The sequence below is a fragment of the Condylura cristata genome, unplaced genomic scaffold, assembly GCF_000260355.1.
Source record: "Condylura cristata isolate star-nosed mole 26May11 unplaced genomic scaffold, ConCri1.0 scaffold00028, whole genome shotgun sequence".
In the NCBI taxonomy this organism is placed as follows: domain Eukaryota; kingdom Metazoa; phylum Chordata; class Mammalia; order Eulipotyphla; family Talpidae; genus Condylura; species Condylura cristata.
This window is the reverse complement of record NW_004567129.1, coordinates 16,573,564-16,594,959: the sequence shown is the minus strand read 5'-3', so window position 1 is coordinate 16,594,959 and position 21,396 is coordinate 16,573,564. Positions and strand designations below refer to the sequence as shown.

The 21,396-nt window shown below is 53.1% G+C and overlaps 1 protein-coding gene across 3 annotated transcripts in view; it reads left to right on the top strand.

The window, feature by feature from the left end:
- CDH3 (cadherin 3, type 1, P-cadherin (placental)) overlaps positions 1-21,173 on the top strand; it is a 57,546-nt gene extending 36,373 nt beyond the window's left edge. For all 3 annotated transcript variants that reach the window (XM_012730631.1, XM_012730630.1, XM_012730629.1), the window contains 14 exons: positions 4,362-4,447; positions 5,698-5,823; positions 6,038-6,193; positions 6,275-6,419; positions 8,246-8,421; positions 9,367-9,495; positions 10,290-10,475; positions 11,834-12,075; positions 12,389-12,534; positions 13,315-13,539; positions 15,034-15,240; positions 17,926-18,056; positions 18,414-18,560; positions 20,338-21,173. In XM_012730631.1, coding sequence (XP_012586085.1) covers positions 4,370-4,447; positions 5,698-5,823; positions 6,038-6,193; positions 6,275-6,419; positions 8,246-8,421; positions 9,367-9,495; positions 10,290-10,475; positions 11,834-12,075; positions 12,389-12,534; positions 13,315-13,539; positions 15,034-15,240; positions 17,926-18,056; positions 18,414-18,560; positions 20,338-20,547 — 2,304 coding nt within the window. In that variant the 5' untranslated portion in view covers positions 4,362-4,369 and the 3' untranslated portion in view covers positions 20,548-21,173. The remainder of the gene's footprint in view (positions 1-4,361; positions 4,448-5,697; positions 5,824-6,037; positions 6,194-6,274; positions 6,420-8,245; positions 8,422-9,366; positions 9,496-10,289; positions 10,476-11,833; positions 12,076-12,388; positions 12,535-13,314; positions 13,540-15,033; positions 15,241-17,925; positions 18,057-18,413; positions 18,561-20,337) is intronic.
- The last annotated feature ends 223 nt before the right edge of the window (positions 21,174-21,396 follow it).

Here is a 21,396-nt window from a genome sequence, read left to right as displayed (position 1 = left end):
GAAATCTGCTCTTGTGCCTACAGGTGTCTCTGCAAGTTTCTTGGGGTAGGTCAGCTTGCCGGTGAGTTCCCCAGCCTCCGCCTCCCGCATCAACCACAGGACACCCCTATGATAGTCCTTTCCAAATGCAGATTGCACCAGCCTTCTCTTTTATGCTCTTTGGTCCTGTGAAGCCACTTTGCCCTTCAGTGCTTTGTCCAGAGGCGAAGCCAATGGCGTGGCTAAGCCCCGTGCCCTCTGAGTTTCTCTGTGGTGTACAGGGAAACCTGGAGAACCTATTCTGGGCGAGGTGCGGTGCTCAGTGTTGAGTGAGCATTAGCCCGTTCACCTCCCAGTAGCCTTACCGGACGGGCATTACTCCCGATTGCTCACAGAATAGGGATTTAGACCTGAGACCTTCATACCCCAATCTGCATCGCCATCACTTACTGCCTTTAAGATTTGAAATCTGGCCCGGCTTCTTCCTAGTTGGAGCTGGCTGTTCCCTGAGGCACTTGCGCCTCGTACAGCCCCTTGGTTTCTGAGTGGGAGTAGTAACGCCCTCCCTGCAAGTTAAGTTTCCGAGGGTTTGGATAGGAAATTACCTCGCTCTGTGTTTCAGGCAGGGTGGGGCTTTGCAGCGTGTTCCTGTCTGACTCACGCTGCCGAATGTGGGTTAGAGCTGATGGGGCCGAGCCCGCTGATGCAACTGGAAGGCACAGTCTGAGTGCAGGCACGTACCTCGGGGTACAAGACTATTGACTTCTTGTTGGCACCATTTCCTGTAAGAATAGGTGGACAGTCTATTACTGTTGTGCTACAGATATCTGGAACCACATAACAATGGAAACAAATGAGCAAAAGGGGCGGTGAAGTGTGCAGTACATTCCTGGGGGGCAGATTTTGTAGACAGCAGGAAGAGGGTTTCTGGGTTCCTGGCAACTCTTGGAGTTTGGGAGATGAAGGCTTCTGTGTAATAGGATGTCAGTCCATTAACCTCCTGCTGGGTGGTTATGGAGGAGAGGAGTTGAGCTGTTCAGCGTCCTCATTAAGGGAAATCGCTGACAGACTTATCTGGCCAGGCTTCCCGCTGAAGACCTTCCCTCAGGAATGGGAAAAGTGGCTGCCTTTTTATCATCATTGGCAAAGCTAACGCGTTTGTTCCTGTGAATGGGGATTCAGAAAGGTGTACTCTGTAAGTCTCATTCCTGTTCTCTCACTGCTGTCTTCCCATCAACCTTTTGGGTTAGAAGTGTTTTTCAAAAGTAATTAAAAGATTCACATGTTGCATTTCCGGCAGTGACAGCCTCCCCAGAGAGCTGCCTCTGGGCAAAGGCTCTCCTTCATCCTTCTCCAGAAGAGAAGAGGGAACACAAGAAATGCCTGGTGCAGAACCCCAATTCCTGTTTCATGGATGTGATCTTATTGATAGAGATTTATTTAACTAGTCCGGATTTCTGCTGTTACAGTTAATGAGTTAGTTCTTGGTTTCCTTCCAGTCTTTTTTCTGTACTTAATGTATGCAGTGCTACATTCTGTTTACTTTGTAGAATAAATATTTACTTTGTAAATATTTTGCACCGCTGCATAGATAATGCCTGGCTTAGCCTGGCTTTATTTCTGCTATTACAGTGATTTAACCTTTGCCACATATCTGTCAAGTGTAATCAGAGGATGAGACCTGAAGCTGTGTGCTGGGCGACAGCATGGCCTCCCTGGATTCTCGCTGCCCCTGGGACCCTCTGGAACCGAATTAGACCTGCCTCCCTCTCCCCCTCCCCTCTGGCCAGGCATGTCACAACCCGACTCCTCAGACTCCTCAGCCGGATGTTGTTGGGGAAGCAGGCAAGTTTCCAAGCAATCTTCCTTTCTCAGGGGCTCCTTCCAGCCTTCCCACTAAGCTGCCTGCCTCTGTGTGTGAGCTGCTGGGACTGTGGGGAGCTGAGGGGTGCTGTCTGCTTTGAAGCCCCCTCTGCCCTCTCCATTCACCAGCTCTCACCCCAAAGATAGCCACTGTCTTAATTTCTTTCATCTAGGTTGCTTTGAAGTCTTTGAACTTCATGTCCATGGAATCACACTCACCAGTTCCCTTGCCTCTGGCCTCTGTCATCAGTCTTATGTCGACAACATTCACCCATGCTGTCAGCTGCCCTTGGAGTTGATTCCTTTTGCTGTGGAGCATAGCACAGTGTTCTATCCATTCTACCTGGTGGACATGTGCAGTTCCTGGCTGTTACAGATAGTGCGACTGTGGGCATGATAGCCCATGTCTTGGCGACTGTTTTGATTGGATCTGTACCTGCAAGTGGAGTTGCAGGGTCTTAGGGGACTGTGTATATTCAGTTTCCATAAATGCTGCCAAATGGTTTTCCAAAGTGACTGCCGCATTTACACTCCGGTGGCTGACTTCACTTTTTTTAAAGATTTATTTATTTGTGCATACAGAACTGGGGTACAGGCCAGAGGCTCAGGGACGATGAGAGGCTTCACCAGAGACAGAGCGGGGAACAGAACAGGCAGATGGACAAAGTACACTGCTGAGGGGAGCAGCGGGCGGGTCAGGAGAGGTCTGCCGCACCATGTGGTCACCTCCGGGGTAGGCGGGAATCGAACTCATGCTGAAGCAGCTTTAGATTCTCAGTGCTGTGTTTTAACCCGCTGCACCACCAGGGAGGGCCCAGACTTCACTTTTTAAAAATGATTTATTTATTTACACATGCAAGGGCTGGGGTACAGGCCAGAGGTATAGTGTGGTGAAAGGATTCACCAGAGGCAGCGTAGGGAGCAAAATAGGCAGATTGACTGAAATACACTGCTGAGGGGAGCAGCGGGTGATTCAGGAGAGGTCTGCTGCGATATGTGGGTCAGACCCCTGGCCGGGGACGGAACTCATGCTGCAGTGGATGTGGATAGTGCTGTGTTTTAACCCCTTGTGCCACCAGGGAGGCCCCTATGTTTTCTTTTTTTTTAAAGGTTTATTTATTCATACAGAACTGGCATACAGGCCAGAGGTGCAGGGGGTGAGAGGATTCACCAGAGACAGAGTGGGGAAAAGAACAGGCCAACTGATGAAGCACATTGCTGAGGGGAGCAGCAGGCAGGTCAGGAGAGGTCTGCCACACCATGTGGATCACCTCTGGGGTAGGGGATCAATCACCTCTGGGGCCAGGGATCAAACTCAGACTGAAGCAGCTTGGCCAGCATGCAGTGCTGTGCTTTAACCTGCTGCGCCACCAGGGGGGGCCCATCTTCTCTTCTTTTTTTTTAAAGATTTATTTATTTATTCATAAAGAACTGGGGTACAGGCCAGAGATGCAGAGGGTGAGAGAATTCACCAGGGACAGAGAGCCGAACAGGCAGATCGATGAAGCTGAACAGGCCGACTGATGAAGTACCCTGCTGAGGGGAGCAGCGGGCGGGTCAGGAGAGGTCTGCCACGCCATGTGGTTACCTCCGGGGCAGGCGGGGATCGAACTCATGTGGAAGTGGCCTAAGCTTCTTAGTGCTGCGCTTTAACCCGCTTTGCCACCAGGGAGGGCCCACCATCTTCTCTTCTTTTAAGGATTTTTTAACAAGAATAATAGCAGCAATGATAATAAACTTAAGACTATAGGACAGTTTAAAAAGGACAGTTAGGAGGGGTGATGACCCTCCTAATGATGACATTTCCATCATACCACCCTCCTGGTTGTGTTCGGTCAAACGATGAGCACCAGGGCCCGGCCAGAGTGTGGTGGTGATAGGCCAGGTGTGGCCTCGGCCTGTGTCCCTGATTTCATGATTCGGCCACCAGGAAGCGGGGACATGACACTGCTGTGTGTCCCAGGACACTGAGGCGTATGTCTGGGAGTCTGGTTTACTTGGCCTCTGAGCCTATCTTCTCATCTTTGAAAGGCGGCTAATACCTACTTTGGTAGTAGAAAGGATGAAATGACATGCACCTGGCCTCTGGCTTAGGGGATGGTGGTTGTTACTCAGAGTTCCTTTTTAAAAGGTGGCCAGCAGCAAGCATTCAGAAAAGCATGGCGAGCTGGAACAATCAGAGGTCAACCAGCGTGACCTGTGTGGGCGACCCTGTAGCGGGGGTGGATGATGCATGGCCTTCACAGTCCTGAAAGCTGTGACTGTGGCTCAGCCTCTGAGGCCACCTAGGGCTGGTGTCTGTGATCGTGGCCCTCTGACCTCAAGAACAAAGGCAGGGGTTTGGCCTACAAAGTAACTGACGCAGTCTTCCCTCTCACACTGAGAACCCCACCTGAAACTCACCTGTGCAGTGGCCTGACAGCGGTGCCTCCCCCGGCCAGGGGACTCCTGTTGGGTGGTGTCCTCTGGGCGCACTGAGGTCTCCTCCTCCATAATGCTGTCCTTCCTCCTCCCTACAGTACTGTTGATGGGTTGCCCTGGACAGAAGGCCACCCTGCCTGGAGCTGAGGATGACCTTGCTGTGCTGAATGACGGAACAGGACAGGTAAAACACTAGATTGGGAGGAAGCTGCATCGCCCTGCAGTGGCCCGCATCTGGGGTCAGATATGGATCTAGAGAGCGCTGTGCTCGCAGCCAGCCAGCAGGGGTGCCGGAGAGCCAGGCCAGCAGGCAGAGGACCAGTGCGTGAGGACCATGCCCTTCATCCCTGGGACTCCTGTCCACCGTCCTTTCCTTCTTTCCCTTACCCCAGGTTAAGGTGATTCTAACACAAAACCGCCAGCTTCAGAGCTGTTGGGCTATTTCTTTAATTTTCTAAATAGCTGTTACATCCACATGGACAAAAGTTTAAAAATATTAAGAAGTTATACAGTGAATAATCTTCCCTTATTTCTCCCATCTGACTAATGTCCTCTCCTCCCCTCTAAGAAACTGTTAGCCGGTTTCTTCCATAGTTTGTGTAACTATACACATTATAGGTGACGTATTTTATATATATATGTATATTTCATATATATCTTATATGTAAAAGTTCTATTATCTACATATGCACCTTCTTTATGCACTTAACAATATATCTGTATAATGCCCACCCCACAGATAACAAATGTTACTAGTTTCTTCTGTGTCTCCAAGACTTTGTGTATAAGCAAATGTAAGTATATGGTCTTATGGTGCTGTCCTTTTACATCAACAGCAGAATAGTGCCTGGCATGTATCAACTACATATGTGTTAAATAAATTAAAGATTTATTTATTTTCGCATTCAGAATTGGGGTACAAGCCAGAGGGGCAGGGGCAGTGAGAGGATTCACCAGAGACAGAGTGGGGAGCAGAACAGGGAGATCGATGAAGTTCACTGCTGAGGGGAGCAGCGGGCAGGTCAGGAGAGGTCTGTCGCGCCATGTGGGTCACCTCCGGGGCTGGGAGTCGAACTTGGCATTGAGGTGGCTGCGGCTCACTTGCACTGCAGCATCCTAACCCATTGTGCCACCAGGGAGGGCCCTACCAAGCTATATATTAAGATACTATGTACCTTGTTCTCATGCAGTAGAATCTAGCAAAGATCAGTACAGGAGAGCATCCTCGTTTTCAGAGTTGTGTGCTACTCACCCGCTGGGTGTACCCTAGCACGCTTACTTGGTCCTCTGTAAGTGAACATGTAGAGGTTTCTAAGTTTCCTTTTGCAATAGACCCATGTTCTCTCCTCTCACCCTTAACTCCTGCATGCGAGAGGATTTGGGTATGTTCCAGCCCTTTGCACATCTGTATTAACAGACTTTCTCTCCTTGCAGGAAAGAAAGGCATTGACAACCTCTCCATTCAGCCGTATCTTACGAAGACGCAAGAGAGAGTGGGTGGTACCACCAATATCTGTCCCTGAAAATGGCAAGGGCCCTTTTCCTCAGAGGCTGAATCAGGTATGTCTGTGTCTTCCTGTGCTGCTTGGTGGGTTCAGGGACCCTCATTCAAAGGCCTGAATATGAGGTTTCTTCCTAATGAGCACTGGGACTGCAGAGGAAACCTTCATGGTAGAGGCAGGTTCTGATAGGCCAGACCTTCCCCCCTCTCCCCATAGAAGATTCTTTGCTAAGATCCTGAGATGTTGCACACTTTTTCTTTTTTTGCTTCCAGCTCAAATCCAATAAGGACAGAGGCACCAAGATTTTCTATAGCATCACAGGACCTGGGGCAGACAGCCCCCCCGAGGGTGTCTTCACCATAGAGAAGGAAACAGGCTGGTTGTTGTTAAATAAACCCCTGGACCGGGAGCAGATTGCCAAGTATGAGGCACGTATCCAACAAGAAGCGGGACGCCCAGACCTGGCGGGGTGGGTTGCACCAGGCTAACGCCAGACCTGTTGCCCACAGCTCTTCGGCCACGCTGTGTCAGAGAATGGGGCCTCCGTAGAAGACCCCATGAACATCTCCGTCATTGTGACAGACCAGAATGACCATAAGCCCAAGTTCACCCAGGACGTCTTCAGAGGGAGCGTCTTGGAGGGGGTATTACCCGGTAAGAGTACTGGGGCAGGGCCTCTTGTAGATCTGCTGGGCATAGCCCTGGCCTTGGGTCAACTTCTGGAATCATTTCGAGGTGAGCTCACTCCCTTAAGAGCTGGAAAATGCCCCACTCCTGATTTCCTTGGCTGTGTGTACCCAGCAGTCTCCTTTCATACTCCAACCCTGCCTCAGTGATTCTGGAGTAGAGTCTGGAGTCTGAATGCTTGGCGCTTCCAGAATGTTTTAACTGCTCATCCTGGAGCTGCAGAGAGCTACATTTGAATCTTGATTTTGTCTTCTTACCTGCTGCAACCCTGGGCAAGTTCTTGCCCACTGAGCCTCCATCTTTTCCTCTGAGAGGGAGTTGTGAAAAAGTAGAAGCAGCACAGCAGGCTGTTATGTTAAGATGAGTCCCCACTCCTCTCATCCTCCCATCCCCCCACCACACACACACATACACACATGCACGCACGCACGCACGGTTTCCCATGAATGGCAGCTGCAAGGGAAGCAGGTGTTAGAAGTTGGTTTATGAGGAATGGAAAGTAAATTGCCAGAACTGGAAAACAGGGTGAGAGGAGCCCTCAGAAGGATGGGGAAAGAGCTGCATGTCAGTCACCTTGAAGACAGATGGCCAGGGCTGCACTGGGAAGAGGCCGCCTCCTCTGTGTTGTGAAGAATTGGAGAAGTGTGACTTTCAGAAACTCTCAAGCAGAAAGCAGTACTTTAAATGAGATGGGCTCTTTTTGTCCTTACTTTCAATAAGGCTTGAGACGCTCAACCCGGGCTGGAGTGATGCTTGGACACGTTATGGACCTGGGTCCTTGCATCTTGCTGCTTGTCCTGAGATTCCCTCCTCTCACTGCCGGTGCTCCAGCCCCTAGATCTGGAAGGAGGGAGAAGAGTGGGACAAATAAATCCCATATCATAGAAAAACACTTCCTTCCAACATGGTAGCCCATGGTCAGAATTTAGTCTCATGGCCACAGCTCCTTGCAAGAAGGGGTGGAAAATAACCTTAGTTCCAAGTAGGCCTTTGTTCTGCCTAAAATGACAAGGAGTATGTTCCTAAGAAAGAAGGGGAGCTTCTCCCTGGTGGTGCAGGGGGTTAAAGTGCAGCACTATGAAGCTATTGGCAGCCACTGCAACAGGAGTTCAATCCCCAGGCAGGGAGCTGACCCACATGGCGCAGCAGACCTCTCTTGTCTAACCTGCTGCTCCCCTCAGCAGTGCATTCCAGTCAATCTGCCTATTCTGTGTCCCACTCTGTCTCTGTTGAATGCTCTCACCACCACTATTGGCTTGTACCCCGGTTCTTTAACCCGCTGCACCACCACGGAGGGCCTGGGAATGTTTTTCACCTCCACCCACTGCTCACCCGCCACCAGCAAGAACAGAAACGAGGGAGCAGAGGGTGGTCTACGGAGAGTGGTCTGCAGGTTCAGACAGTTCTCTTGGAGTGTGGGGGAGCCCAGGCACTGACCTTGCCCTTCCCCCCGCCTGACCCAGAATGGGAGCTTCCTGAGGGGCTTCCTGAGGGGATCTGGGCGAAGGTATTAATTAGGAGACAGGCAGCACGCCTAATATCCACGGAAGTACTTCCACTTTGTGGCTCCTCCCCAACCCCCGCACGATTGGCCTGTACCCCAGTTCTTGTGTGCATAAATCTTTTTTTCTTCTTTTGTTTGAAGAAAGAATGGGAGAATGGAAACTGAGCACCTACTGTCCACCAGTGGCACAGTGAAAGAAGGGTCAGAGCAGCTGAGTGGCTGGAGGCACTCAGAGTTCCCGAAGTGACCGGGACTGCACTGGGAGCTCACTTCTCCCTCCTCCCTCCAGGCACTTCTGTGATGCAGGTGACAGCCACAGACGAGGACGATGCTGTCAACACCTACAATGGGGTGGTCGCTTACTCCATCCACAGTCAGGAGCCAAAGGACCCGCACGACCTCATGTTCACAGTTCATCGGAGCACCGGCACCATCAGCGTCATCTCTAGTGGCCTTGACCGGGAGGTAAGTGGCCCCTGGGGAGAACGTTGCCTAACTAGGTTTGCATAGGCTGAAGCCTTGTGCTCAGGGCGGAAGTCCCTGTCTCCCCAAACCCCAAGGGGCGCTCTGGTGGCTGCTCCCTTCCCGAGTCGCGTGGCTGCCCGCTGCTCCCTTGGGCCAGTGGCCCGCTGCCAAACGGTCTCGTTCAGGCTGGAGAGGCAGCTGTAAACTGCAGACATTCGATATTTCCCGAAGCTTTCCTCATTTCCTCTTGGAACGGCTCACTTAGCATGAACATCGCCCACATCTCTCCCTCGTGAGCCACAAAGTGGAAGTAGTTCTGTGGATATTAGGCGTGCTGCCTGTCTCCTAGTTAATACCTTCGCCCAGATCCCCTCAGGAAGCCCCTCAGGAAGCTCCCATTCTGGGTCAGGCTGGGGGAGGGGCGAGGAGGTCAGTGCCTGGGCTCCCCCACACTCCATGAGAACTGTCTGAACCTGCAGACCACTCTCCGTAGACCACCCTCTGCTCCCTCGTTTCTGTTCTTGCTGGTTGCGGGTGAGCAGTGGGTGGAGGTGGGAAACATTCCCGGGCCCTCCCTGGTGGTTCAGTGGGTTAGAGCACAGCACTGAGAAGCTAAAGCCACTGCAGCATGAATTCGATCCCCGCTTGCCCCGGAGGTGATGCACATGGCGCAGCAGACCTCTCCTGACCCGCCCGCTGCTCCCCTCAGCAGTGTTACTTCATCAGTCAGCCTGTGCTGCTCCCCACTCTGTCTCTGGTGAATCCTCTCACTGCCCCTGCACCTCTGGCCTGTACCCCAGTTCTATATGCACAAACAAATCTTTAAAAAAACAAACAAAAAACATTCCTGCCTTCTACTCACACCCTAGTTGTGCCTCTGAGATCCCAGGCTGAGGGGCCTTCACACGGGACCCACGGAGGCCTCCCACACTACTTTCTCTGCAGAGAGTCCCTGAGTACACGCTGACTGTCCAGGCTGCAGACATGGACGGGGACGGCTCCATCACCACAGCAGTGGCCATAGTGGAAATCGTTGATGCCAATGACAATGCCCCTGTGTTTGACCCCCAAGAGGTAATTGCCCCTTCCCTCATCAGAGATGAAGGGCTAAGGTATTTCCTGTCCGCTGAGACTCAACGCCAGCTTGTGTTGCTCAAGCCCATTCCTACCACCGCCTAGCTGTGTGACCTTAGGCACACTGCCTAACCTCTCTGTGCCCCTTACCTATCCAGAGATGGAGATGACCGTTACCACTGGTTTTTGCACTTTTAGGTTAAAAAGAAAAAAATCTGTGTACATAGTACCTCATAAGTGCCAGATAAGAAAATCTTGGCTTGGGATGAAAAGTTCAGCACCATCAGGGCCTGTCAAGATGACTCTTCCCTGTCCCTTCTCCCTGCAGACAACTCTTACTACTGTGGGACATTGCTCAGGGCGGGTTTGTTCTGAGTCGTTGATTTCTCAGTCTTTGCCGCCTGTTTCAGGACTGTCAGAAAAGTCCGTGGTGAGGCCCCCAGAGTGGTCAGCGCCTGGCCCTCTCTGCCACGCTCCGTAGACCTTTCCCATCAACCACCGGGTGGTCACCCTTGACGAGGGTGAGGGTACTCTGATGGGCGGGCCTCTGGTGGTGTGGAAAGTAGGCCCAAGAGCAGCATGACCTGTCCAGCAGCAGTGTGGCTGACTGTTGGGGTGTTCCGCGCTTGAGTATACCCCAAAAACCTGAGAAGTAAGTTAGCAGGTCCTGGCAATGGGAAGGACTCGGACTGCCTGGGCTGGAGAGCGGATTCCCAGATGTTGAAGAGCCGGGCAGTGTTCCGGCCAGTCTGCGTCCCTGCTCTGAGTGCGCTGCGCTTCCTCCCACACGACAGTACGAGGCCCACGTGCCTGAGAACACGGTGGGCCACGAGGTGCAGAGGCTGACAGTGACCGATCTGGATGCCCCCGACTCAGCGGCCTGGCGTGCCACCTACCGCGTGGTGGGAGGCGACGACGGGGACCATTTTGCTATCAGCACCCACTCTGAGAGCAACCAGGGCATCCTGACAACCAGGAAGGTGAGTAGGCTTGGGCTTCCCGAAAGGGCACCCCGGGAACAGTCAGATCTGCATCCTCCAGGATGAAGAGGTTCCACCTGCCTTGGGCTGTTTGCCAGGGATGTGCCAGGCCTGTGCCTGCCAACCTCAGCTCCCTCTTGTGGAGGGAAAGCCCTCTGTTGAGACGCATCTTACTCACAGGTCCAATAGGAAAAACAGAAGAGTCACTGATGTAGCCACAGAGCAGTGGAGGGAACCACCCCTCCCTGGGTCCTGTCGCTGCCCAAATCTGACCCTGCAGACCAGCTGTGGTACTGGAATTCTTGCTAATTTTATTTACTCCATGACACACACACAGGTGTTTGGCTAGTAGAATGTTTTACGTTATTTAATAGTGAGGTGTACATACCCTGTATTTCCAGAACATAAAGATTTATTTATTTATGCATACAAGAGCTGGAGTGTAGGCCAGAGGTGAGCGGATTCACCAGAGTGGGGAGCAGAACAGAGAGATCCATTGAAATACACTGCTGAGGGGAGCAGTGGGTGAGACAGGAGAGGTCTGCTGTGCCGTGTGGGTCAGCTCCCTAGCCGGGGATAGAACTCAGGCTGCAACGCTGGTAGCATGATAGTGCTGAGACTAACCCATAGGCCACCAGGGAGGTGGCCTATTTAATACATCTTAAAAATACTCTAAAAATGTGACGCACCCTCTCTGATGCACAGGGTTAAAGTCTCAGTGCTGTGGAGCTATTGGCCACTGCTGCAGCCTGAGTCCAATCCCCAGCCAGGGAGCTGACCCACATGGCGCAGCAGACCTCTCCTGTCTCACCCACTGACCCCTCAGCAGAGTATTTCAGCAGAGTATTTCAGCAGAGCTCCCTGTTCTGCCCCTGCTCTGTCTCTGGTGAATCCTCTTACCCCCAACTCCCAACCCCCGCATCTCTGGCCTACACTACACCCCAGTTCTTGTGTGCATAAATAACAATAAAAAATGTGATGCAGAGTATATTTTTAAAAATTACACTTTTAAGAGATTCTTCACAGCCATGGATGCATGGATGCCCAAGGAGATATTGGCACACCTCAGACTGTGGGAGAGTTCTTTACACCACTGCCTGAAAATGTCAGTGGCATCCTATCCCCAACTTGGGCAATGCCTCCCAAGTCTGAAACACCCTCTGGGGGCTGTCCCCTCCCCGTTGGGATGACTCGTCTAGTTGCCCTTGAGGCGGACAGAGAGGCCCCCTGGATGTCCACTCAGGAAGTGCGGGGCAGCATGATTGCTGGTGGGAGGCCGAGCCCCCCTGACCCTTTGACCCACAGCACAGCCTGGCGCTCCTCACAAAATGGCCTTCACTCCTCTTCTGCTTGCCCAGGGTTTGGACTTTGAGGCCCAAAACCAGTATACCCTGTACATTGAGGTGACCAATCAAGTTCCATTCGCGGTAAAGCTCCCCACCTCCACGGCCACCGTAGTAGTCCTTGTGGATGATGTCAATGAGGCGCCCGAGTTCGTCCCCCCCTCCAGAGGCATCGCGGTCCAGGAGGGTATCTCCGTGGGGACGTCCGTCTGCACCTACACCGCACAGGACCCCGACGAGGGCTCTCAGAAGATCAGGTACTGGCACGGGCTCACGCTGGGCCCACTGCGCTGGCCCTGTCACGCAGGTGGTCTGTGATGACCAGCATGTATGTCTGTACCCTCAGGATCATAATCTAAGTATTTTGGCATCACCCCGCACGGGTTCCCCTCTTGTCCTCCCTCCCCAAACTGGAGACCGAGCAAAGCCAGGTGTAGGCGTTCTGCTCCCTCTCGTTTTCCATGAGATTCTGCCTAGGAGCCCCCAGTCCCATCTTCCACTTGGCTCAAGGAGGCTTGGAATGAACAGCAGAATTCTTTGGTTGTGAGTCTTCTCCCGCTTCCTTCTCAGTTACCACATCCTGAGAGACCCAGCAGGGTGGCTAGAGATGGACCCAGATAGTGGGCAGGTCACTGCGGCTGGAGTCTTGGACCGTGAGGATGAGCGCTTCGTGAGAAACGACATCTATGAAGTTGTATTCTTGGCCACAGATGATGGTGAGAGCTTCCTCCCAGCCCCTCCACATGAATCCCAGGTCACATGACATAGCACTTTCTCTCCATAGGCAGAGAATGGTGTGTGTGGGTGGGGGGAGCTGGGAAGGAGGTCAGCAAACCCATCTGGAGGATCAAATGAGTTATTTACAGGAGTGTTTTTTAAAGACCTAGCGTGGCTGCCCATGAGTCCAGAATCCCTAAAAGTCCAGGTATTGAGAAATACCTGAAGCTCCTTTCAGCCTAAGTCTGTGTGTCTCTGAGCCCTGAATTGGCCTGCTTCCCCTTGGGGCTGCTTGAACAGGGCTGTCTAGAAACTGCCACAACTAATTGGTAGGGATTAGGAGGGATGTGATGTGGTTGCTTCTCTGCTGGATTCTTAGTAAACCCAGGCTGGGAGGCAGGAGAGAGGTTATGCAGGGTGGTAAAGGGCAGCTTCCTTGAAGCTCAACAGCAAACTGCTTTAGCTCTAGTGACCAATATTGGTTTTGTTGTGTAATAGCTGGGTAGTGAAATGGCAGTACATGAAGTGGCTGTAACTGTGCTATAATCAGCTAGTAATGTCTGCTCTGGACACAAAACGAGGATGATGGAGTGCGTGTCATGCATCCAACCATCTCTGGTTTTGTCCATAGTGAAGTTAGGTATAGAGGGCCCTAGGATTTCAGGTGGGCAGTGAACGAGACTGTCCTGGGGCCAAATGGGCTGTCACAAGGGAACTTAACCTTGATTCATCAAACCAGCCGAGGACTGACAAGGAGTCATTTGTGGAATTTTGTACAGGGAACCCTCCCACCACTGGAACGGGGACCCTCCTGTTAACACTTATTGACATCAATGACCACAGCCCGGTGCCCGAGCCCCTTGAGATCACTATCTGCAACCAAAACCCTGTGCTGCAAGTGCTGAACATCACCGACAAGGACCTGTCACCCCACACTTCCCCTTTCCAGGCCCGGCTCACACACGACTCTGACATTTACTGGACAGCAGAGGTCAGCGAGAAAGGTAACTCAATGGCAATGGGTGGGTGACAACTTGACTGGATGGGTGTCTCCCCAAAACAGGATCCTGCACATGTTCCTGCCACATTTGTGAGTGACTTTGTGGAGTTGGGGGGAGGGAGCGTGTCATTAAGAACATCACTCAGGTGCTCCTGTCATCTATAGAGAAGGCAGCATTGTGACATGAGAGCAGGGAGGGAGTGGGGTGTTGTGGGGGGAGATGCCCCACGTAGGCCCCTTTTCATGGTGGACCAGATAACCATTCTGCAGACCCCTCCTCTCCTGTCACTGAGCGGCAACAGTGGGTCCTCCCTTCTGGTCCTTTTTCTCAGGGGCCCAGAGCCTTTGAATTGAAAATGCCTCAAGGCATAGGGTGGGTGGGCTGGAAAAGTAGGGTTGTTTCTGATGGCCCTCAAGCCTGGGGACCCTACTGGCATCTGGCATGGAGAACACTCAGTCCTGCTGTGGAATGGTCCGCCCACACTGATAGCTCCCTCCTGGAGAAGCCAGGGTCTAACCTCAAGGACATTCTTCAGAGAGACTTGACCCTAGATTCCTCACCCAGCCCTGCTACCACCCATCTCAGGCCTTAGAAGGCCCAGTCCTTGCAGCCCTGTCTTCCAGCACCTGTCCCTGAACTAGCGTGCCCTCAGGTGCCATGAGACCACAGATTAGCGTGCTTCCGCCTACCAGCACCAGCTACGTAGCAGGTTGTGATGCATTGGGTTTATTAATAATACTGCATCCTCAGAAATAGGTTCTCATATCTAGAAATTCTCACACAGTTGAGGTATAGACATACTATAAGCATCATATAACGACTACAAGAGCAACATGACATGGTAACAGATGGCGGAGCACTTTGACATAGGAGAGCAGCAACCAGTTAGTGCGACTGTACCAAGCCCGGGGTCGCTGTCTCCTGGAAAACACAGTCTCTCTCCTTTCTGAGCCCAGAATGGCCGAGCAGCCAGCGGAACTGGAAAGTTCATATTAAAAACTACCGTGACTGTTGTATTTTTTTAAAGATTTATTTATTTATGCAAACAGAACTGGGGTACAGGCCAGAGGTGCAAGGGCGGTGAGAGGATTCACCAGAGACAGTGGGGAGCAGAACAGGCCGGCTGACAAAGTACACTGCTGAGGGGAGCAGCGGGCGGGTCAGGAGAGGTCTGCCGCATCACGTGGGTCAGCTCCCTGGCCGGGGGTCGAACTCATGCTGCAGTGACTGCAGATTCATAGTGCTGTGCTTTAATCTGTTGTGCCACCAGGGAGGGCCCATGACTATTGTATTTTTAAGAAGTAAAAGGGTGAATTTATTCTTTTAGCTCAATAATCCTTTTTCTGGTTACAAATTTGATGTTCACCAACTCTGAGTTTTTGATGCTCAGTGTTACTATGTTTGGGGACTTTCTCCCTCTCCCCTCAGACATCTGTTGTGGCCACAGTCCCCGCCACTGACAATTTCTCAGGTGAACAGATTCTCTCTTCCATCCAGGTGACTCTGTGGCCTTGTCCCTGAAGAAGTTCCTGAAGCAAGACACGTACGACGTGCACCTGTCTCTGTCAGACCACGGTGACAGGGAGCAGCTGACGGTGATCAGGGCGACCGTGTGTGACTGCCACGGCCACGTGGAGACCTGCCCCGAGCCCTGGAAGGGCGGCTTCCTCCTGCCCGTGCTGGGGGCTGTCCTGGCCCTGCTGCGTGAGTCCAGCACCCTTCCCTGCCTGCCAGCGATCGGGTAGTTAGAAGACATGGTTCTGCCCTCACCTTTGGGGACCACGGAACCACTAAAGTGGCCCCCTTTGTTCCCCGAGCTTGTTGGAGTGCCATTCAGTAGTGGAGCTTCTGGAATGTGCGAGACTTGGGGACACTATGGTCAGCAAACAGCATTGGCCCTGTCCTCCGTGTCATCTAAGTACAGAGCAGGGGCTCTGAAGGTGAGGTCTCGAGACCACCAGGATCGGCTTTCCTGGGAATGTGTTGGAAAGGCCAGTTCTCAGGGCCCTACTGATCTACTGATGAGAACTTTGGGGGTGAGAGCCAGTCATTTCTATTTTAAGAGAGCCTCTCAAGGGTTCTGAAGCTGACTGGAATTTGAGAACCACTGGTCTGGTGGGCAACAGTTGTTTTTTGGTTTTGTTTTTTTTTTTTAAGATTTATTTTATTTACGCATATAAGGACTGGGGTATAGGCCAGAGATGCAGGGGGTGAGGAGATTCACCAGAGATAGAGTGGGGAGCAGAGCAGGCAGATCCATTGAAATACGCTGCTAAGGGGAGCAGCGGGTGAGACACCCGCTGCTGTACCGTGTGGGTCAGCTCCCTGGCCGAGGATCGAACTCATCCTGCAGTGGCTGCTGACAGCTTCATAGTGCTGAAGGTTTAACCCCTTGTGCCACCAGGGAAGCACTAGGCTGTAGTATTTCCTTTGTGGCCTTCCCTGGTGTCGCAGCGGTTAAAGCACAGCACTAAGAAGCTTAAGCCACTTCCGCATGAGTTCGATTCCCGCCTGCCCCGGAGGAGATCCACATGGCGCGGCAGACCTCTCCTGACCCGCCCGCTGCTCCCCTCAGCAGTGTACTTTGTTGATCTGCCTGTTCTGCTCCCTGTTCTGTCTCTGGTGAATCCTCACACCCTCCTCATCTCTGGTCTATACCCCAGTTCTATATGAATAAATAAATCTTTAAAAAAAATACATAATGTTTAAAAAAAATCTATTTCCTGTGCTCTAAAGATAGAACCTATTATTTCCTCCACTCATTGGTATGTGCACAGAAAACACATTTGATCAGATAGGAATACTACGAATTATTTAGTGCACCAAGCACTATTTTGGGGTTCATTATTTTGCAAAATAGACCTATTCTATTCCTCCCCTTATGGAATTTACTTTCCATTGAAGGAGAGAAAAAGGAAGTGTGGGGAGGATGGGGTGTTAATAAGGGGAAGGAGATCTGCAGCTTTTAAGTCAGGAAGGCCTTCCTGGGAAGGGGATTTTGAGTGGACCTGCAGGAGGTGAGGAAGCAAAGACCCTGAGGCGGTTTTGTGTTTGGTGTGGGAAACAGCCATGACTGGAGTGGAAAAGACAGGAGATGAAGTCAGAGAGGTGAGGGCTGTGCAGAGCATCATGTTGGGCTTGGAGAGCTGTTGTGAGAACTCTGGGTGAAACAGGACATCAGGTACGGAGCAGAAGAGTGAGGAGGCTTGACTGTACTTCTGCAGGACTCCCGCTAAGTAGAGTGCAGAGGGGAAGACCATTGAGGAGCTGTTGCCATGGTTGGGTGGGGGGAAGGTAGGCGGCCACTTAGACCAAGATGGAGTTGGTAGTGAGAGGTGCTCCTGTCTCAGGTAAAACCTGTTGGGTTGATCTATGGTGGGAGGGAGAGAGTTGTCAGTGAGTCTGAGGCCTGAGCAAGTAGAAACATGGGGCTTTCGTTAGCTCGTTGGGGGAGGGCCATGGGGAGAGATTTACTGGGCAGGCAGACCCATGGAGGTACCAGTAGGCAGTTAGACACATAAGCTTTGGGTGCCTTTCCCCAGAACAGTGGGATGCAAGGGAACGAGTGGGGTTACACTCTAGACCACATGGGCTGTGCATCTTGAGAACCCGTTGATCCCAAAGAAGGTTTGGTCTGTTTTGGCTGGCTAGAGAGACCACGGCTCCATGAGCAGGCCAAGAAAGTGAGAGCAACACAGTTCAGTGTCCTTCTGTTCCACAGCCACAGAGCGTGCCGAGACGCCTCTTCGCGTGGGATGAGCCGGTGGTGGTCCTGGCATTTGGGGAGGGCAGCCATCAGCTGTCGGCCAGCCTCCTTGGGTACCAGGCTTTCCATCCATGTCCCTAAAGCCAGTCCTTTGTTCAGTTTGCATCTGATTATTGCACTCTCTGGCCTTTAACTTAAAATCTAAGGCTAATTTAGGGGCCGCTTGACGACTAGCGTCTGCTTGCGAAGTGACATGTGGGAGAGTCCCATCCCAACAGGGCGGCCTTCCTTCAGGAAGAGTGATGGGAAATGATCAGGAACCACAGGGATGGGGTAGAGGGGAGGGGAGAGGCGTCCCAAGCTGCGGGGAAGGTGGCTTGAGCTAAGGAGAGTGTGGGGGGCGGGGTGTGCCCTAGGTGAGGCAGGAGCCCGGGGGAAGAAAGTACCTGTGGTGGGAGCCACGAGGTGTGGCTCTGTGGCCCCTTGGGGGACAGGAGTCAGGTGCTGGGCCGGGCCAGCCGAGTCCTCTGCCCCTCTGGGAGCTGGGCGTTCTCGAGGTGAAGGGAAGTGAGGGAGGCATGTTGAGCTCTTGGCTAGAGTGCTGGGGTGTAGGTTAGAGGGGTGCTGGGCACTTGGGCTGTGCACTAGCCGTGGCTGACGGACTCGCACTCCTGTCTCTTCAGTCCTCTTGCTGGTGCTGCTCTTCTTGGTGAGAAAGAAACGGAAGGTCAAGGAGCCGCTTCTGCTCCCAGAAGATGACACCCGGGACAACGTCTTCTACTACGGCGAGGAGGGAGGTGGCGAGGAGGACCAGGTCTGCCCGGGGGAGGTCTGGGAGGGGAGGGCAGGGGGCCCCCCCGGGCCCTGGCAGGGACGTGCGCGTTTACACCAGCATGTCGGCTATGTTGACTGGACCTGACCGGAGGCCTCGGTCTTCATGCATGCCCGACTCTGCTGAGGGGATGTCTGGTCCATTGCCTGCTCTCTGACCCCAGCCAAGGTCACTTTGAGGCTGCACTTAATTTGGCAGAGGGGGGTGTAGCAACTGGGGCTTCAGAAATCTGGCTTTATTTGGCCCGTGAGCCAGACCAGCCACATGTTGGGGAGAGTGGGGTGGAGTGTAAATGGTGAGGACGTCCTGAGTCCCACGCCCTCCTTCACCTGCACGCAGGACTATGACATCACCCAGCTCCACCGTGGCCTGGAGGCCCGGCCCGAGGTAATCCTCCGCAACGACGTGGCACCCACCTTCATCCCCACGCCCCTGTACCGCCCGCGTCCAGCCAACCCTGATGAGATCGGGAATTTCATCATCGAGGTAAGGGTGGGCAGCAGGCGGCCAGGGGGGCTGGGGAGGAAGCCCCTGGGCGCAGGGTGTTGGGCTGGTTCAGAGCCAGCCCCGTCCCCACCGCTATGTGAGAGGGACTTTGGGGCTTCTGTTTCCTCCTGCCTCAAGCCCTAACTTGCGAGTGGCTAAGAAAGGGTGCGGGATAATTCTTTACTTTTGCGATAAGTATAGCAGTTACTGGGAGAGCAGGAGCCTGATGCCCTGGGTTTGAAGTTGTAAAGATCCCAGGTGACTGCAGCGGGAGCCAAGGCTGGCCCCTCCGTTACAGGCTGGAGGGTGGGGTGAGAAGCCCCTGGAACAGGCTGGCATGCCTGCACATCGCAGTCTCCTGGGGGGGGCTTGAGCTGAGGATGCCTCCGACTCACCCCTGAGATTGAGATTTAATGGGTGTGGATGTGGCCCGACTTCAGAATGTTCGAGAGATTCCCAAGTGGTTTAAGTTTGGGACGCACTGGCCGATTCCCTCGTAATTGCTGGGGAGTTACTGCTGTTGTGGATAGCTGGCCCCTCACACTTTTGACTTCTCTGAGGAATTTTGATTCATGCCAATGCCTGGGGTCCAGACATCCAGGATTTTGCTCTCCAAGGGACTCTCACCGCCTGGGCTGTGAGGACCACCAAAGTGAGTATGTAGGAGACAGTTTATGAAGAGGAAGGGTGACGCCTGCCTACAGCGTGGCTGGATTGGGGCAGGAGGCTTGAGGGGCAGTCACGATCCCACACTGGGGTTCAAGTTCTCCTGCCTGAGCTTTCCTTTCTGCAGAGAGGGAGGCTGAACAGCTCACCCTTTTTGCCTTCTAGAATAGTGAGGCTCTGTTCTTGTGCCTGAGCGCTGAGCGTGTAGGCAAGACAACAGCGTGTGGGAGACAGCACAGGGCGGCTGGTTTGAGAAGATGCCTGCCCCTCAGTGCCTGGAGCGTGTTCCTCCAGTTTGTTGAAGACACCCCCAGAATGTCTGTGTGCGAGCAGCTGGCAAACACTGTCTTCCCCGGCGGCCCGGCAGGGTACGGACACAGCCGTTGCCCTCGGGTTACACATGGGAAGACAGTGTCCCAGTGTGCCACGCATTGCTCTGATCAGGCTTCCCAGTTGTTACTTGTGTTCATTTATTCCTCTAAAAGTGTGAAGACTCCTCTCAGAGATGAGGGGGAAAACGCAGAGGCTCAGGGCTTGCCCACCATCACAGAGCCAGAGTGTGAGGCCTGTTCCGGGCCCCGCCCCTGACCACGGGCCTTTGTTGGGGGGGGGGGGGACTTGCTGCATGCCTGCTCTGCAGAGGTTTCCAGCTGGCCCTGGAACAGCCTGGGTTTGAACTTCAGGGGTCCGTCTACACCTGGATTTTCTTGTAAAACAGTGATAGAAAGTTGCAGTATAGATTAATCAGGTAGAGTTCCTTAGGGTTTTCTTCATCACGTTTTCTTTTCTCTAGCTGACTTTATTGTCAGACTGCACTAGATAAAACATGCCACAATGCCTGTGAGTTAAGCGACGGCTTATGTTCTGGTAAGGATCCCGGCCAGCGGCAGGCTGGGAGTAATAGTTTGCAGGGAGTCCAAAACTGGGGAGGGGTCGAGGCCCCACCCCTAGCTGTTCAGGGCCAGCTGTGCGGGCCTGACTCCCTCCGCCTTCCAAGCCCCAAGGGAGAGAAGGACGGTGTCGCAGAGGAGGACGAGGCCGTGCAGGCCGGCCAGGTGCGCACGCCCACGCCCACCCGCAGCACCTAACCACCTGCTCTCTGCCGCCACAGAACCTGAAGGCGGCTAACACAGACCCCACCGCGCCTCCCTACGACTCCCTGCTGGTGTTTGACTACGAGGGCAGCGGCTCGGACGCCGCCTCCCTGAGCTCCCTCACCTCCTCGGACCAGGACCAGGACCAGGACTACGACTACCTGAACGAGTGGGGCAGCCGCTTCAAGAAGCTGGCCGACATGTACGGGGGCGGTGAGGACGACTAGCCTGACGTCACAGGCCGCGGCCACTTCTCCCAGGCGTCTCAGTCCCACCTCAGCCAGGTGCTTTGGAGGTGGTCGAGAATGGCTTCAGCGGCCCGAAGGGGAGAGACCTCGAGTCGGACGATGACAGGCCGGTTTCTGAGCCTTTGGGGACAGAGTGACGTGGGCCGTTTGCTTTCAACGCTGAAAACCTCTCAGCCCAGTCAGGTTGCTCTGGAAGCAGCATTTCTAGATCCGTCTCATCTGCCATAAATTGTGCTGCCCTGTGGCCTGGGCCCAGACTGATGTTGACTCTTCCCGTGATGATGTTCTTCTGGAATGGACCCTTTTGTTTAGAAAAAAAGGTCTCTTGTTGTAACCTGATTTTCTTTTTTTTTAATTCTTAAAAAGTTAGAGGCTGGGCCTCAGCCATGCCCCGGAGGCCTCCAGGAGCCAGCCTGGGCTGCTGTGCATGGAGCCCTCACCGGGCGTCTCCAGGCCTGAGGCCCCGCGGTGGAATGGAGCCCAGCGTTTTTTATATTGAGCGCGTCTAGTTTGTTCTTTATTTTTTATTTTCCCTTTTAAGTGTAGGTGACGAGTGATGACAATCGTGTAAATGTACTAGAACCTTTTTTATTAAAGGAACTTTTCCTAGAGGTGCCAGGGGTGTGAACGCTTTCTGACATAATTCACACACTAACCCACATACCCGTTTTAGCTGTGCGGCTCTGGACTTCAGGGTTTTCAGCTGAATGGGGGATGAGCTCCTTTGCCCTGCCAACCTTCCCCAGCTTTCTCCCAGCTCTCGGGGAAGCTCAGGATTCATTTATGACTGGGGTTGGGGCAGGGCGCGTGCCCTCCTCCCTACAAATT